The 18,582-nt window shown below is 41.0% G+C and overlaps 1 protein-coding gene across 3 annotated transcripts; it reads right to left on the reverse strand.

Moving 5' to 3' along the window:
* On the reverse strand, positions 1-18,003 carry LOC121570071 (ectonucleoside triphosphate diphosphohydrolase 3). Of its 3 annotated transcripts, XM_041881538.1 has the most exons (10): positions 17,910-18,003; positions 15,283-15,402; positions 13,327-13,444; positions 9,673-9,832; positions 8,909-9,068; positions 5,183-5,413; positions 4,220-4,480; positions 3,879-3,989; positions 2,946-3,083; positions 1-624 (listed from the first exon to the last, which is right to left on the reverse strand). In XM_041881538.1, exons 2-10 carry the CDS (start codon positions 15,397-15,399, stop codon positions 433-435), a joined length of 1,488 nt encoding a protein of 495 aa, XP_041737472.1. In that variant the 5' UTR covers positions 15,400-15,402; positions 17,910-18,003; the 3' UTR covers positions 1-432. The 3 variants fall into 3 exon arrangements, with proteins under 3 accessions (XP_041737472.1, XP_041737473.1, XP_041737474.1); XM_041881539.1 differs by lacking the exon at positions 15,283-15,402 and having other exon boundaries at positions 17,910-17,990; XM_041881540.1 differs by lacking the exons at positions 13,327-13,444; positions 15,283-15,402; positions 17,910-18,003 and adding an exon at positions 11,622-11,972.
* Between the last annotated feature and the right edge of the window lie 579 nt (positions 18,004-18,582).

The raw sequence follows: 18,582 nt of genomic DNA on the forward strand, positions 1-18,582 counted from the left end.
AGTTATTTTCATTAAATAAACACACATAGTGATTTATTAGACATATAGTGATGATTTAAAAATAAAATGAATAAGACTGCATGTGGGCTTTAAGATCCTGTTCAATCTCTTTAACTGATGATGATAATATCTCGCACCTGTCTGTGTTCTATTGTTGCCTGCTGTAACTGTGTCTGGTGGGACCAGGTGGAGGCCAGAAGCACTTTCCTCCATCAGGTGTAACTAGGGTTGCAAAATTACTGTAACTTTTCACAAAATTCCCAGGTTTTCTAGAAATCCCGGTTGGAGTATTCCCAGAATTCCTGCTCATTCCCTCCTGATTCCAGGAATATTCCAACCGGGATTTCTGGAAAACCACATTTTGGTAAAGTTACTGGAATTTTGCAACCCTAGGCGTAACTGTAATTTCAACACACTGCCCTCTAGTGGGGGTCAGTAGCAGGCGCGCACAGCCTTGATGATCAGGAACATGACACTGACGATGGTGAGGGCGGTGAAAAGGAAGAGGAGGCCACCGAACAAAGAGTTGGCAATGGGGAGACGCACCAGCTTGGCCTCAGCAGGGATCATGTTGGATGTATGTAGCATGTATCCCAGACTCCAGCCTACACTCGTGTTATGTACCTGGAGGGGACAGAGAGACAGCGTAAAGAGAGACAGACAGAGACTCACTTAAAACAGACTACTGACCACTAGCCCCTATACCGTAGAGCAGGGGTTCCTAAACGTTTTCACTCGGGTCATTTTATCCCCGCGGCCCCCTACCGAGCCCTAGGGGGCGCCCCACACAGTAGAGGATTGACAAGACAGTTTGAAGACATACAGACTCACTTAAAACAGACAAGTGTTTCCCAAACTAGGGATCGCCTGATTTGAAAATGGGGTCGCGAGTGAAACTAAACCGGTGTCGCTAGTCGCTAGATGCGGTTGTAATAAACAGAGTGGTTTCTTTTTTCTGCCTACACATGTGGCTCTATCTTTTGAACCATTTAAGCTACAAAATATTATGACCTCATCACTGAAAGATGAGACTCTCAGGAACACCTACGTGTCTGGTTCCCTCTACAATGTCCACAAGCCTAATTAGAACAGAGTGGACAAGACCAGGCACTAAATCAGACTGGGGGGGAAAAACATCAATGATGTGTTCTTTTCTACACAGAACATCATACAACATTATTGCCTACTGATCTTCTGAACCTCCCAATACCTTTCTGATGCAATTCAGTCACCTTCAAACTATACTTCCTTCAGATTGAAGAACTGTCAGACTTGATTTGAAATAAACTGTCATAGCCCCAATTAAAAAAGTTAATATTGGCCGTTGATTACATAACTTTTTTAAAGAGTATGTACTCTTAATTTTAAAAACGTTTTAAATTTGGCGACCCCGCCTTTGAATACCACTGTTTACACCATAGGGGACGTACAAGACAGAGTGAAGACAGAGGTCCTCATAAATTAACTCCAGATGGTTCAACACTACTGACGTGTTCTCCTTATTTACGTACCTACAGATCCCAATAGTCATGGAATGCATTGTCTCTGTTTATTTAGTTGAGGAAGCTTAAACCCATCTTTGCAAAATCTCAAATGCTTCACTGCACACATATAGATCCCTATCTCCTACACCCCAGCCTATGGGATGAACAAAATTTATGGGACGAACAGACTTAAAACAGATTATTGCTCAATTCCAAATTGTCACCTAGCCCCTACATCCTAGGCACTACATTAGATCTGATAGGATTGGATGGATACAGTATAAGCATTATGTAAATAGCTTCATATTACTTTCTGATTGGCTAGGTGGAAATATCTCCTTACTGCTTCCACCTATCCAATCCTCTCTGATCTACATGAGTGGCAGGTGAGTAGGGGCTAGTGGTCGATTTGGAGTTCAGAAATCCTGACCATTTTCCCAATTCTGGCATCCTCTATCACATATTTTTTGCTACAAGCTCTCACAGTCTCACATCAGAATTAGACGTTCATCCATGTTTCTCAAACGTCATATTTTGACGTTATAGATGCTTATGCCCATCCGCCATCCCTGTCCACAACACCCTAGCAAAACCGAAACCTACTTGAAGGTAACAGCGCTCACTGTTGCCCCTAGTGGCCAGTTTCCACGTCATCTCCCGACGTTCTCAGACATGGATGGAAGTCGAATACTGACTTGTGTCATGGGTGACCTGCCTGCTTTTTTAACATCAATGGGAATCATCAGAGAGAATAAAAAAAAATATATAGTCTATTGGAAAAGGCTGAAAGACAACAATGCATAATGAACATTACAAGTTGGAAGAACGTTTGCCGTTTATAAATAATTGAGGCAAACTATGCCCCCCAGGGGGAAAATGACTCTAAACTCTGTCTTTCCTTCCACTGAAGAAGTCATGTCTTTCAACCCCCTCTGATGATTGGACAAAGGGCATCAATTTCTCCTGACACCCAAAACACAAAGCACAGAGAGACAATATCTCGCTTGTTTGTAAGAATGAAAAACAGAGAATCGTCATCTTGGGGGACAAATCCCCCATTTTTCATCATGTCAAACAAGCTACTGTAACCAGTCTGTGTTGTGCTTTGATTTTGAAAGAATGACTTCATGTTACACTTCATTGAGTCTAACAGACTGAAAGACTTCAGCTGGAGGTTCCAGTCTGGACTTCCATCACAAGTTCCATTTTCTTGGGGCATAGGAAACGATTCTAGCCTCTTCCTTGTCACGATCTTGGCCTCTGTTAATGATAGTATATCCACCATTTATATTGGTTTCCAATGGAATTAGTCACTTTCCACTTGAATGTTTATCTTTTTGCAGTACAGTATAAGACCATAAAAACATTTGATCGTAACTACAAACTACAATTTTTGCACTTTCATTTGGAAGCATGTGTTTGGATCCTCCAAGGTACCTGGCTGTATTCTGCCACACTTACCTGTTTTTGGAAGTCAATGTGTTTCCAAGTGTCTTTATTGAACTTGTAGCCATTTACAAGTAACGTCTGGACGTAATGTGCTGAATAGCAGTATGACTTTCTGTATTTTTCAGTTATCCAGCCCTTTTTTAGCTTGAGCTAAAAAATAAGACAAAAAACAAACATTCCATTTGTCTATCCATTACATTTTCCATGTGTTGAGGCAATTTTCTAATAATTTCTTCTAATGATACATTTCTAATAATACATTGCAATAGCCTAGATAATTGTTGGAAAGCACCCCTGTCTTACAAAAGATGCCTCTGTTGTCTGTGTGTAGTTCCATTTGAAACACCACCCAGGAAAGGTCCTCATAAATGAACCTCAGATGGTTCAGTACAGTTGACCTGTTGTCCTCTTTTTTATATACCTACAGATCCCAATAGTCATGGAATGCATGGCCACTTTTTCTCAGGTTGAGAGAGCTTACCCCACATCATTAAATATAACTTATATTTACTCATATTTTACATCTATTCTTACCCTTATTTTAGCTAATGTCAAGCTCTTCTCTGTCACAGCTATACATGTGAAAATTGCTATACAGATGTAGGATCTTAATTTAATCACTCTTTTGTAGTGTATTTGAGTTTTAAAAAGGCTTCTAAAGTTTGTCATTTCCACTTTGAAATTCCAGACCTGATTTGTCCTAACAAGAAATGTATAAACCCCTACAAAAAATAGCATTAATTATAATCCACATAATAATTCACATTTCCTGTTGCTGCAGGATTATTTTCTGCTGTAGAAAACTGGCTCAAATTAAGATCCTACATCAGTAGCTGTCAGTGTAAAAGAACTCCCAGTCGGCCAGTCCATGGAGCAGAATGACCACTACCACCACCACCAACAACAACAACCACTATAACAACTACAACAACAACATGGACTCACGGTGGGCCAGTCCCAGGAGCAGAATTCCCAGGTAGAGGAGTTCCACTGGTCCAGTTGTGAAATACCTTTCAGCCCGACAGCCTGAGCAGTGTAGAAGAACCCAGCATAGGCCTATGGGAGGGAACATGGGTTAGGTGCTCAGACAGACACACTATTTATTGGATAACTGCAAAATATGCCCTATATATACAGTCTGTCTGTCTGTGCGTGTGTGTACCAGAAAGTCCCCGGGTCAGACAGACACAATATTTATTGGATAACTGCAAAATATGCCCTATATATACAGTCAGTCTGTGTGTGTGTGTGTGTGTGTGTGTGTGTGTGTGTGCGCATGTGCGTACCAGAAAGTCCCCGGGTCCCACGGATGGTTGGTAGACTCCGTTAAAGGAACAGTTCGTGCAGGAGGTCAGGTCAAATATGGATTGCACCACGTCCCTACAAGCTACGTTGTCTGATGACCCCTTCAGCGTGATCATCAGCTTGGGGTCGTAGTCGGCAGGTGTATCTATGCACTCAGTCCCAAAGATGGACTCAGCCGACACAGACATGTTGTAACCAAGATTGAAGCAGGGGTTGGTCACATGTGTAGCGTTCTCAGAGTTCTGATCAGTGAGACAAAGAGAGTACAGTTAAAGTATTTACAGTATGTCCCTTTAACATTCATGAAGAAGGAATCCGAAGGATCAATAGCTGAGCTTGAACCTCTTTTCTACTGTAGTAGTTACAGCGTTACTAGGCTACACAGGTATAAGAACAACTATAAGTAAAGTGGGACCGTTATTATCACTGTTGTCTACTCAAAATAGTTGTCTTCAGTTGTGAATGCATTATCTACCATCCTAGTAAAACAGACACTTTTCGACCAAGCTTGCAAAACAAACCATATAGAAATGGACAGATCAATACGGTTAATACCATAATGCACTTTGCCTCATGTCCAAGAGACAGTAAAGTGTCAAGGTAATGAGGTGTCCTCAGATTTCTTAGGATGTGGTAATTAGATATAAATGGATGTTGTGGACTTAGACAGATGGATTGCATTAATTACACAAAAAAAGACACTTAGCTAAGTATAAAAGCATCATCATCATCATGTTGACAAAGCTGCCAGGAACGAATGTGAGCAATGACATCATAACAGATTCTGGGTTCAAATAGTATTTATTTTCTTTCAACTAATTTACAGCTGGAATAGTCCCAAAACTCCAAACCCAGCCCATCTAGTACTCCAGGCATGACCAATCAGGTATTTGGTAAAAAACAAATACTATTTTAAGTAAACCAAGATTTCCTTTATACAGTACCTTCACTAAAGCAGCGAGGACTCTCTTCTCTGCCTCGTTCTTCCCATAACACAGGAAGCTGTGAGTGTAGATGTTGTATTCGTAGCCATAGAGGGAGACCTGTACGATGTCTTTTCCCCGGGCGTTGGGATCTGGGAGGGTGAAGGCTATCTGGGTGGACGCCCCTCCTAGATCCATGGAGCCCACCATCTTCCCTCCGGCAGGCCGCACCCACATGTTCCATATGTTTCTCTACAAAACAGAGGATAGATTGTTTTCGAATCAATGATGATCTTTATGTAACACAATGATAAGAACTGTACTGTATTGTGATAAATGCATTCTGCTAAAAACCCTACACTGCTAGAAGAAATGGTGCCATTTTGAAGGGTTCTATGGCTTGCTTCATACATGGCCCTCAAAAAGGTTCAATATAGAGCTGCAAAACAATCTTATTTTAATCATTGTAGAAGCTAAGGAACTTGTCTGTCGGCCCTGCATTGAAGACCAAAATTGCTAAAATTATTTTTGGATGAAAACATATATATATACAGGGGGGAGAACAAGTATTTGATACACTGCCGATTTTGCAGGTTTTCCTACTTACAAAGCATGTAGAGGTCTGTAATTTTTATCATAGGTACACTTCAACTGTGAGAGACGGAATCTAAAACAAAAATCCAGAAAATCACATTGTATGAGTTTTAAGTAATTAATTTGCATTTTATTGCATGACTTAAGTATTTGATCACCAACCAACCAGTAAAAATTCCGGCTCTCACAGACTTGTTAGTTTTTCTTTAAGAAGCCCTCCTGTTCTCCACTCATTACCTGTATTAACTTCACCTGTTTGAACTCGTTACCTGTATAAAAGACACCTGTCCACACACTCAATCAAACAGACTCCAACCTCTCCAAAATGGCCAAGACCAGAGAGCTGTGTAAGGACATCAGGGATAAAATTGTAGACCTGCACAAGGCTGGGATGGGCTACAGGACAATAGGCAAGCAGCTTGGTGAGAAGGCAACAACTGTTGGCGCAATTATTAGAAAATGGAAGAAGTTCAAGATGACGGTCAATCACCCTCGGTGTGGGGCTCCATGCAAGATCTCACCTCGTGGGGCATCAATGATCATGAGGAAGGTGAGGGATCAGCCCAGAACTACACGGCAGGACCTGGTCAATGACTGAAAAGAGCTGGGACCACAGTCTCAAAGAAAACCATTAGTAACACACTACGCCGTCATGGATTAAAATCCTGCAGTGCACAATAGGTCCCCCTGCTCAAGCCAGCGCATGTCCAGGCCCATCTGAAGTTTGCCAATGACCATCTGGATGATCCAGAGGAGGAATGGGAGAAGGTCATGTGGTCTGATGAGACAAAAATAGAGCTTTTTGGTCTAAACTCCACTCGCCGTGTTTGGAGGAAGAAGAAGGATGAGTACAACCCCAAGAACACCATCCCAACCGTGAAGCATGGAGGTGGAAACATCATTCTTTGGGGATGCTTTTCTGCAAAGGGGACAGGACGACTGCACTGTATTGAGGGGAGGATGGATGGGGCCATGTATCCCGAGATCTTGGCCAACAACCTCCTTCCCTCAGTAAGAGCATTGAAGATGGGTCGTGGCTGGGTCTTCCAGCATGACAATGACCCGAAACACACAGCCAGGGCAACTAAGGAGTGGCTCCGTAAGAAGCATCTCAAGGTCCTGGAGTGGCCTAGCCAGTCTCCAGACCTGAACCCAATAGAAAATCTTTGGAGGGAGCTGAATGTCCGTATTGCCCAGCGACAGCCCCAAAACCTGAAGGATCTGGAGAAGGTCTGTATGGAGGAGTGGGCCAAAATCCCTGCTGCAGTGTGTGCAAACCTGGTCAAGACCTACAGGAAACATATGATCTCTGTAATTGCAAACAAAGGTTTCTGTACCAAATATTAAGTTTTGCTTTTCTGATGTATCAAATACTTATGTCATGCAATAAAATGCAATCATACGATGTGATTTTCTGGATTTTTGTTTTAGATTCCGTCTCTCACAGTTGAAGTGTACCTATGATAAAAATTATAGACCTCTACATGCTTTGTAAGTAGGAAAACCTGCAAAATTGGCAGTGTATCAAATACTTGTTCTCCCCACTGTATACCAGTTCCATTTAGGGAACCAAAAAAAAAAGACAGCTGCGCCAAAAAAGTGTTAAACAAATCAAAATCTATTTTATATTTGAGATTCTTCAAATAGCCACCCATTGCCTTGATGACAGCTTTGCACACTCTTGGCATTCTCTCAACCAGCTTCATGAGGTAGTCACCTGGAATGCATTTCAATTAACAGGTGTGCCTTCTTAAAAGTTAATTTGTGGAATTTCTTTCCTTCTTAATGCGTTTGAGCCAATCAGTTGTGTTGTGACAAGGTAGGGGGGATATACAGAAGATAGCCCTATTTGGTAAAAGACCAAGTCCATATTATGGCAAGAACAGCTCAAATAAGCAAAAAGAAAGGACAATGCATCATTCCTTTAAGACATGAAGGTCAGTCAATACGGAACATTTCAAGAACTTTGAAAGTTTCTTCAAGTGCAGTCGCAAAAACCATCAAGCGCTATGATGAAACTGGCTCTCAAGAGGACTGCCACAGGAATGGAAGACCCAGAGTTACCTCGGCTGCAGAGGATAAGTTCATTAGAGTTACCAGCCTCAGAAATTGCAGCCCAAATAAATGCTTCACATAGTTCAAGTAGTTCAAGTAACAGACACATCTCAACATCAACTGTTCAGAGGAGACTGCATGAATCAGGCCTTCATGGTTGAATTGCTGCAAAGAAACCACTACTAAAGGACACCAATAATAAGAAGAGATTGCTTGGGCCAAGAAACACGAGCAATGGACATTAGACCCGTGGAAATCTGTCCAAATTGGAGATTTCTGGTTCCAACCGCCGTGTCTTTGTGAGACGCGGTGTGGGTGAACGGATGATCTCTGCATGTGTATTTCCCACCGTAAAGCATGGAGGAGGACGTGTTATGGTGTGGGGGTGCTTTGCTGGTGACACTGTGTATGATTTAATTAGAATTCAAGGCACACTTAACCAGCATGGCTACCACAGCATTCTGCAGCGATACGCCATCCCATCTGGTTTGGGCTTAGTGGGACTATCATTTGTTTTTCAACAGGACAATGACCCAACACACCTCCAGGCTGTGTAAGGGCTATTTTACCAAGAAGGAGAGTGATGGAGTGCTGCTTCAGATGACCTGGCCTCCACAATCCCCCGACCTCAACCAAATTGAGATGGTTTGGGATAAGTCGGACCACAGAGTGAAGGAAAAGCAGCCAACAAGTGCTCAGCATATGTGGGAACTCCTTCAAGACTGTTGGAAAAGCATTCCAGGTGAAGCTGGTTGAGAGAATGCCAAGAGTGTGCAAAGCTGTCATCAAGGCAACATTATTCTTTATTTATTTTTGATCCCCATTAGCTGTTGCTGAAGCTGCAGTTACTCTTCCTGGGTTCCACACAAAACATAAATCATGACATAATACAGAACATCAATAGACAAGAACAGCTCAAGGACTACACACATTTAACATAAGAACAATAGAACCATAAAAAGGTCCAACTGACAGTTACACACATTACTGACAGTTACCCACACATCAGTACATATGCATATGCCTAAGACTTATTTAGGTAATTCTAAAGTAATTGTAAAGGTTTTGAAGTTAATGTAAAATTGTAATGTACCGTACCTCCAGGAAGTTTCCCATCAGGTAGTTGACGGTGATCCAGCCGTACAGCCCCTCATCGTGTCCTGACATGATGGAGGCATTTTGGAAGTTAAACGGCAGAGATTGGAGGTAGTTCTGCAGGTTCCTTAAGATCTCATTGGATTTTGATTCATTCTGTGAACTTGTAAACAAAAGAGAGATACATGTTGAGGTTATATATTATTCACAGTCCAGTAGGGAATTTAGAGAGTGGCGCAGTGGTCTAAGGCACTGCATCGCAGTGCTAACTGTGCCACTAGAGATCCTGGTTCGTGTCCAGGCTCTGTCGCCGCCGGCCGCAACCGGGAGACTCATGGGCGGCGCACAATAGGCCTAGCATCGTCCAGGGTATGGGAGGGAATGGCCGGCAGGGATGTAGCTCAGTTGATAGAGCATGGCGTTTGCAACACCAGGGTTGTGGGTTCGATTCCCACGGGGGGCCAGTATAAAAAAAAAATGTATTCACTAACTGTAAGTCGCTCTGGATAAGAGCGTCTGCTAAATGACTAAAATGTAAATGTAAAATGTAAATAATAGGCCTACAGTAGGTTGATTAAATATGGTATTAACCCTATTAGTATTCTGTGTGTGGGATCAGTATGTGTGTGCACGTGTGTGCATGCACACATGACTACTTTTGTATCTACCATGGATCCATTCCCAGAAGTGCAACAACAGAGATAGGTCCATACCTGGAGGATTGGTGAGGTACACTCACACAGGAGGAAGACAAAACCACAACTCACTGTAGCAGCCTCATCCCAGCAGTTGCCCCAAGGTAGAGGATGGTTGAATTGTGTTGGTCTGCAGGGACGATTTTTGTGATGTTGTTCATACATTCTTTGATCGACACCCAGGACTGTTTGTCCTGTGCATCGTCAACTAACATATCCGAGATACCAGGGCCTGGGGACTCAAATCAGACTGAGCTCAGAGTCATACAATACCTATTCTCAAAGTCACAAGGAAATGATGCGCTAGATAGCTAGACTGCATCACTAAACAAAACTGGATTATATTTATAGTGCTTTTACACCAGATGCATAATGGGCAACTCCACCACTTTCAACCTCATTTTCATTATCTCCAGCACAATACCAGTGTCAACATTTGTGAAAACTGTACATTTCTAAGTTTTTTAGAAAAAAATTTAAAGTTAAAAAGTTCTCCCCGATGACATCATTCAAAAGTTAAACCATTTTAAAATCAGTGATTTTCAAAACACTATAGCTGTGTTCACAGCACTAACAGTACTATTTGTGATGTAAATTGAGTATGTAGTATGCTTTTTGGTCATAGTATGGATATAGTTAGTATGCCAAAAGTTTCCGGATATCGTACTAAATTCACCAAAATACGAAGTATACAAGCAGTGGATACTATTCCCGTACTTTTAGGGCCCATAATGTAATTGTTCCGAAAATGGGCGAGGCTTCAGAACATTTTCAGATTTGAAGAAAATGGGGGGAAATATACAGCCGAAGTCCCACGAGAGTGGATACAAATTCATTGCTTTTACTAATTATGACAAATGTTAAGAAAATGTAGAGCAATGTAATAAAGTAATGACTTTTCAAATAAGTTACGTTATGTTGGCTGACAATTTGTTAGCTACGCTATCCTTACGAACAGCATAGCATTACAGCAGTACAGTGCCTTGCAAAAGTATTCATCCCCCTTGACATTTTTACTATTTTGTTGCATCCTTCCAGCAGGACAATGACCCTAAGGGGAAACATTTAAATGTCTTGGAATGGCCTAGTCAAAGCCCAGACCTCAATTCAATTGAGAATCTGTGTTATGACTTAAAGATTGCTGTACACCAGCGGAACCCATCCAACTTGAAGGAGCTGGAGCAGTTTTGCCTTGAAGAATTGGCAAAATTCCCAGTGGCTAGATGTGCCAAGCTTATAGAGACATATCCCCAAGAGACTTGTAGCTGTAATTGCTGCAAAAGGTGGCTCTACAAAGTATTGACTTTGGGGGGTGAATAGTTATGCAGTTATGCAGAATAGTATTGCAGTATTTTCAGTTTTTTTGTATTATTTCTTGTTTGTTTCACAATAACAAATATTTTGCATCTTCAAAGTGGTAGGCATGTTGTGTAAATCAAATGATACAAACCCCCAAAAATCCATTTTAATTCCAGGTTGTAAGGCAACAAAATAGAAAAAATGCCAAGGGGGGTGAATACTTTCGCAAACCACTGTACATACCGGTATGTTAGCTAGTTACCTAACGTAGGTTGGCTACTAATACATCGAACTTGCCAGGCAGTTTATTAACTACATGCTATCTAACTAACTACCCAATGTTTATTGACTTGATTATTCACGTCATTCTTAGCTAAGTGGTATAGTCATTGTGCGTCCTCAATGGACATTGTTAATTCTGGCTATCTACTCTGATTTCAGAGCCCTCTCTTCTGAGTGTGCACGAGCGCAGAATAACTGATTAATTTACGAACGCTCAACACCCGTTGAATATGGCCGGTGTTTAATAACTGATGAATTTACGAATGCTCAACACCCGTTGAATATGGCCGGTCTCAGTAAACGTCAGCAAAAAAAGCACAATTAAATTGTTGCCAGCAGCACCGTTACAGTCACCAACGCTCTGGATAACATGAAAACAGCCTAACCAGCTCTGCTAGGGTGAGTAAAATGGTCAGAGTGTGGTGTTCTCTCATTTGTACCTGGAAGTAGCTAGCAAGCTAGCCAACGTTAGCCAGTTAGCTTGGGTGCTTGACTGCGGTTGTGAGGTCAGAACGCTCCGATCAACTCTGCTCCTCGGCAAGAGCTTCCAGTGTGCGCTCTGAACGCTCCGAGAGCGAAATGCTCTGAATTTACGAACGGACAATCTGACAATGCTCTGGAGTTACGAACGCCCAGAGCGCACTCTGGCACTCCAGATTGAATTTATGAACACACCCGAAATCATAAAATGTCTAGCTAGTCATTTGTTATGCTAAGAAGCTAGCAAGAGGTTGCATAGCAACAGCATCAACTTCCGGTAGACAGGCGAAGCGCTAGTACGCTCAACTGAAATGATACCGTTCGTTTACAGCAGGGTTCTTCAATTCTGGTCCTGGAGGGCCGAAACACTTCTGTTTTTTATTTCTACCTGGTAGTTAATTGAACTCACCTGGTGTCCCAGGTCTGAATTAGCCCCTGATTAGAAGGAGAGGATGAAAAACAGAGGTGTTTCGGCCCTCCAGGACCGGAATTGAAGAACCCTGGTTTACAGTATACTAAAATGAACTAATAGTTTATAGTATGTAGCATATACTCATTAAGTATGTAGTATACAGTATGTTAGTATAGGTATTCGAACACAGCTTATGAGATTCGTGGTGACAGGGGGAGCAAGAAAATACCCTCCCTTGGGCTAGAAAATTAGGTTGCTGGTTTTGAAAATCACTGTTTTTACTTTTAATCCTACACTGTGATATCACAGATAAGCATTCTTTTAGGACCTTTCCACATATAATAGAAATATGCTGTTTTCACATATGTAGACACTAGTTGGTGCTGGAGATTATGAATATGAGGTTTAGAAGTGGCAGAATTTTCCTTTAACATAGTATATATCAAGGAGTATGACACAGTACTGAAAGGCTGTATGATGATAAGTGCATTTAACATGCAAGTCCTTTTGCAAAAAGTCATGTATTATGGAATCTTCATAAAAAAAGATGAGGACAAGATTGTGACCTGTGTAAGAATGTGTCGGGTTCATCACATTACGATGCAGACTCACCAGTGACACTGCATCTCATTATGAACATGCAGACTCAGTTTTTAAATGTAAATTATTTTACCACATTCTTGCCATCAACAGAATGTTACAGTATATACAGTATATAGGGCATACAACCATCTCAGCTCTGTAGATTTAGCTACGAAAAGGCAGAATCATTAGATAATTTATTCTGGTATTGCCCCCATGTAGCTTGTTGTGGTCACAGGTTCAGGAGTGGCTGAAAAAATCACAGCATTCATCTAAAATTAACCCTACAAATTGAACCATTGGACGATTTGGAAAGCAATATTCAATATATCAGCAATATAAAATATTAATCTTTAGCTTACAATTTGTGGATACAATGTGATTGGAAGGGTTCAGAATTAATGTAAGACATCACAGCGCAGTTGAAAAATATATGTCACATGGAAATCAAGAGAGGATGGTCTACGGGGATAGGTGGGATGGGCTGAGAGTAGCAGAGGGGAGGGATTAAAAGCTCATGCTCTATAATAGTTAGGACCGAAAACACTATCATGTACACCGGATATGTCTCAGTACTATGTATCCACATGTATCACAAAATAGCTGTGAAAATAAAGTTACTTTTGTCCTCCGAAGAGGGTTTAAAAATAAAATTAAACATGCAGACTCACCAGTGACCATGCATCTGAGTGTCTGGCTCACCACTCCAGTGTTATTTTGCTTCTCGGCTGGCCATTGATACAGATACACAGTAGAGCGGGAGGAGCCTGAGTCGATTACTATGCCATACTGCAAACAGAGGAGAGCAGGAAAATCACACCACATATCCAAGATGCTAGTTCATATACAGATGTTTTATCTTAATTTGATCACTTTGTTGTCGCTTAGAATTTTCCTGTGCCGCAGGAAATTCAAATGAGCCTTGTGCTTTACATTAATTCACTGAAAACCCACAGTTCTCTTTCTCTCTCGCTCAAACGCTAAAGCACCAATAAATGTCCTACTACTGTAGGTCCTACTGCTGCGACATTCAAATGTAAAAAAAAAAATCTGAAATGCAGCCATACACAACCGTTGTTTTATATAGCTTAATAACACAAGACAGATATTGAACTCTACTACGACATACAAGTGTATCCGAATGCAACTGTAGACTACACCTAAATTATAGCCTACTATAGCCTATCAAAACCAATTTCCCATTAGAAATGATCACTTTTTTGGGGGGAATAATCAAATCCTCCTGCTGCAGGATTATTTTACTCCTGCGACGAAACTGGTCAAATTAAGATCGTACACCTGTATACTGTATACAGAAAAGTCAACTGATACAGCTATAATGGATCTGAACCTAAGGAGAGAAAACATACTCTTGTCTGTTGTCCAAGAGTAGGAGGACTATTAGATCAATACATTATGCAGTGGCACACACATAATTGTTGTATAATGAAAGGCAATAATTTATGTTATGATAAACAATCACTATCTCCTAAAGTACAGTCCATCAAATACCTCACAATTATTACACAATTATTGCACTCGACTCCTGATTGGCTAGAAGCATAATGATTGCACTCCATTATGGTATGATTATTACTTCCATAAAGCTGACAACAGGGACAGAACATGAATACATAACAAAATGCAACTACTCTGTAAGAACAGGAAACCCTCACTCAGGCATAAAGACAAATACATAGAAATGTTTTGCTCTGCCCTCTGGAACTAGAGTCTGGTTCAAGTTTGTCCAAAAGGACTGATTGTGTGCATTTTTTGTGTGTATGTAATGACATGTACTGATAGATGCAAACACACATGCTCTCTACATGTTAATGTTTTTAAATGTATGTAAATTGTAAATGTATTTTTCATTATGTGTCAAACCCCAGTAAGACTAGCTGTCACCATTGGCAGCAATAATACACATTCCAGACCCAGACCTGGATTAAAACGGGCCAAGTATTTGCTATCTTTGAGAGTTTGGTTGAACCTGCCCTGGAGTGCCAGATGGGCAGGGTTTGCACTTTTGCAGACTACTTCCATTAGTACCATTCCATTGCGTCAGGCAAGATTAAATAAAGCACAGCAAAAGTTTGGGGAAAGAAAACAAATACTATTTGAACCAACCTCAGAGACTCAGTTCCTGCAGTGATGAAGTGAGTTTTCCCTTCTCTTATATAGACCCGGTGTGCTGACTAAAGATTATTGGTTTTCATTTCACAGAGTTATTAAACGTTTATCATTTGATTAATAGGAAATAATGTATTAACCCTGTTACCCAAAGCTGTATCAAGTCAACTTGTCAAGTGTCCCTTCATCCTTCCTTTTGCGTGTGTCCCACTCGCATCAAATGTTTCCCCAACACCAACCTGCTTTGAATACAAACCACCCTGGTCTTTATAATGCCATCTAAGCTAACTGCCCCCCATTCACTGTAGTTTGGCCTGACTCCTAAACAGGCTGTAGAGACCCAGTCTGATCTGTCACCTTCTGTTTGTGATGATTGTCTTGATGTCTGGGTAAATACAAGGTAATACATTTACATTTTAGTCATTTAGCAGACGCTTTACACTGTCAATACAGCTCTTTGAGCAGAGAAGGCTCAGGAATGTGGTTGTTGTTTTTACCTTCAGACGTGACTCAAAGATCCGCTTATGACCCTGGATCACAGATATAGTAATGATGACAGCCAGACTAGCCAGGAGAAAGAGGAAAGCTAGATATGTCCCAAACTTGCATGCCATTTCCTGTAGGGCAGAGGACAGCATGTTTTAGCCTTTGACATTTGACATTTATTGTGTTGTCCAGGTCTTACACAGACTGAACAAACCCTAATGCAATAAGCAGGGCAGCTGAACCCTGTTCCTGGAGCGTTACCATCCTGTAGGTTTCTGCACCAACCCTGTAATCTAGCACACCTGATTCTAATCATTAGCTGGTTGATAAACTGAATGACTGTCTGTTTTTAAAAAAATATTTTTGTTTTTTTGAGAACGTGTGGTTATAAACCGTTATGACACAGTAATTACACGTTTACCACTGTCGATAAATACAGCAATTATATCACTAGTATCTCTTTCTTCTGTGTGTCAGTGTCATCACCTGTTGGCTGCATCCCAAATGGCACCCTATTCCCTATATAGTGCACTACTTTTGACAAGAGCCCTATACGCCCTGATCAAAATGAGTGCACTATACAGGGAGTAGGATGCAATTTGGGACGTACACATTGTGACATCAGCTACAGGACTGTCAGTGGTCTAGTTTAGCCATAAAGTGACTGTTTCTGTTTATCTCTCTGAACAAACACATGGTCACAGTTGTCATTTGTGAGATGAAAGACTCTGTGGGAGCTATTTCCAGGGCTGAAGCCTTTCACAGACTCAGAGGTAATCCGATGATTTTCCCACCTTGTCAGGGATGTTTTATAATGTTAAAGTAACAACAAGGCTGTTGTTCTTTCTTACAAGGATACTGTAGGCCCCTCAATCCCAACTCTGGACCTCGAAACCAGTTCCACTGTATTTAGTCATTGTTCCCTTATAATCAGGGACTGATTTAGACCTGGGACACCAGGTGCTTGCAATTAATGATCAGGTAGAACAGAAAAGCAGCAGGCTCTGGAACTCGTAGGGTAAGAGTTTAATACCCCTGCTGTAGACCTTTTCTAATTGCATAGTCATCTGATATGTGATGTAGTGCAGTGGTAATATTGACCAAATAAAAAAAACATTCAACTCCACATTTTTGCCTTGAAAGTCTTTAAGTTTTATTCAAGGTTATATTCCTAACCTCTGACCTTTTAATTCAGACCATCTTGGTAACCACTGGTGTAACGTCATCCTCATGTCAAGGATGACTACAAAGTAGCCAACAACAAATATATTATTTTACTTCCTCAAACACCATATGGAGTATACACAAAATTGAGCTCACAAAGCAAATAGGCCTACCTGCTTTGAAAGAGCTTACATAATCACTGATTTGAATGAATTAAGATACAGAACACATATTCTTGTTTCAGTCACTTGATCTTCTTACATAGAGATAATAATACACACCACCCTGGACTTTATAATGCCATCTATGCTAACTGCCCCCATTCACTGTAGATTGGCCTGATTCCTAAACAGGCTGTAGAGACCCAGGGCTCTATTCAATCCGTATCGCAGAAGTTCAGCATTACAGCATGATTTAAATTTAAAGGAAATGTTCACACGTTAGCGGAGACTGCATTCATGGTAAACGCTGCATGTATGTCGGCTGAATCGGAAAATACCTTTACATTTATCGCACAATCTGTAACACTTCAGCAGTACAGATTGAATACAGCCCCCAGTCTGATCTGTCACCTTCTGTTTGTGATGATAGTTTTGATGTCTGAGTAAATAAAAGGTAATACACTGTCAATACTTCATATGAATGACGTATACACAAAATCCTGCTTTGAAAGAGCTTACATAATCACAGCTTTGAATGAATTCAGATACAGAACACGTTGTTTCATTCACTTTATCTTCTTACATGGAGATAATACAAACCACAGTGTATTACCTGTCCTGCGCATTCGTACATGGAGAAATGTGTATACTGAAGCAGAATTCATATCGATTCAGTAGGTTAACTATCCAATAATCCTTCATTAGGAACAGTGAGAATGCATTATACTGCTGCCTTCTATGTACTGTATCATGTTGCCTTTAGTGTCTGAGGGTGATATGTTGACCTACCCCAATCCATTGGCACTGTGCCCCAAGCACCTCACTACTCACAGTCTCTACTGAGCAGTTTCCGCCCCAAAGCAAGGCACAATCCCAGCTAGGTTTTTATTCACATGACTTGCTACAGTTAAAGAGTTCCATGAGAACATGCACACCATGACAGTGTCTCTTGCTGTGGTGCTGGGAACAAGACAAAACTTGTCCTTCTGCACCTCTTTACCTAGTTAAACATGCATGTTTATTTTGTTAATGTCTTAAAGTTCAACATTTACTTAGCTTGACATAGTATGGTTTGAAGGTGTATTACTTCAAAGGACATTACAAAATTGCAATAAAGCGTATTGTTATTATTAATGTATCATTATTACATTACTTTCACTGAATTACTCAAATGAACTGCAATACACAAAAAGACGGATAGAAAAATTATAGGTCAGAATGAGTAGTATCACACAGTATCTTACCCTGCTGATAACAATGCATCCCCCCTGGTCTTTTTCTGAATGAATGAATGAATACATCTGTTAGCTTACCTCAGAGTGAGTGTGGACCTTCCTTCGTCAGTTGGAAGCAGCAGGGCATAAGTAAGTGTTCTGAAGAATACAGCTCCTCATTCCTCATGGAACAGCCTACCAGGACAGGAGACTTGTACTCCAAGAGGGAGGGGCCTCACGCACAGGCAGCAACACCCAACAAAGGCCCCTCCCATCTGAGAAGACCAATATCAAGAAAGCGGTGGGATGTTTGTTGAATTTGTATTAGGAGAAATATACAATAGAGATAATCTCTCACACAACAGCCCTTATTTAACTAGGTAAGTCACTGAGAACACATTCTCTTTTGCAATAACGACCTGAGTTAAACATTTACAGTAGATCACTCTCATACACTGACTGCAGTTGGGTGTGAGGTAAGTGTTTGATTGATTAATTGATTGTTTAAACACATGGCAGAGGACTTAATGCAAAGGTCTACAGAAATCCCGGTGAAGACAACAATGCATGGAGCATTAGTTAGGATTTGACCCAATATCAGTGCACTGTAGCAAGTTCAGTTTTACTGTCTGACACAGTTGAGATAAGTGAAATAACCCAACCTATTTGACATGCAGTACAGTACACTCTTAGAATTTGTGGTGACTTGAGAAACTCTGGAGATCCTCAAGGAACCCCTGGAGTTCATCAAGGAATCATTGCTAGTCAATTG

Source organism: Coregonus clupeaformis, chromosome 28 (assembly GCF_020615455.1).
Source record: "Coregonus clupeaformis isolate EN_2021a chromosome 28, ASM2061545v1, whole genome shotgun sequence".
Classification (NCBI taxonomy): Eukaryota; Metazoa; Chordata; class Actinopteri; order Salmoniformes; family Salmonidae; genus Coregonus; species Coregonus clupeaformis.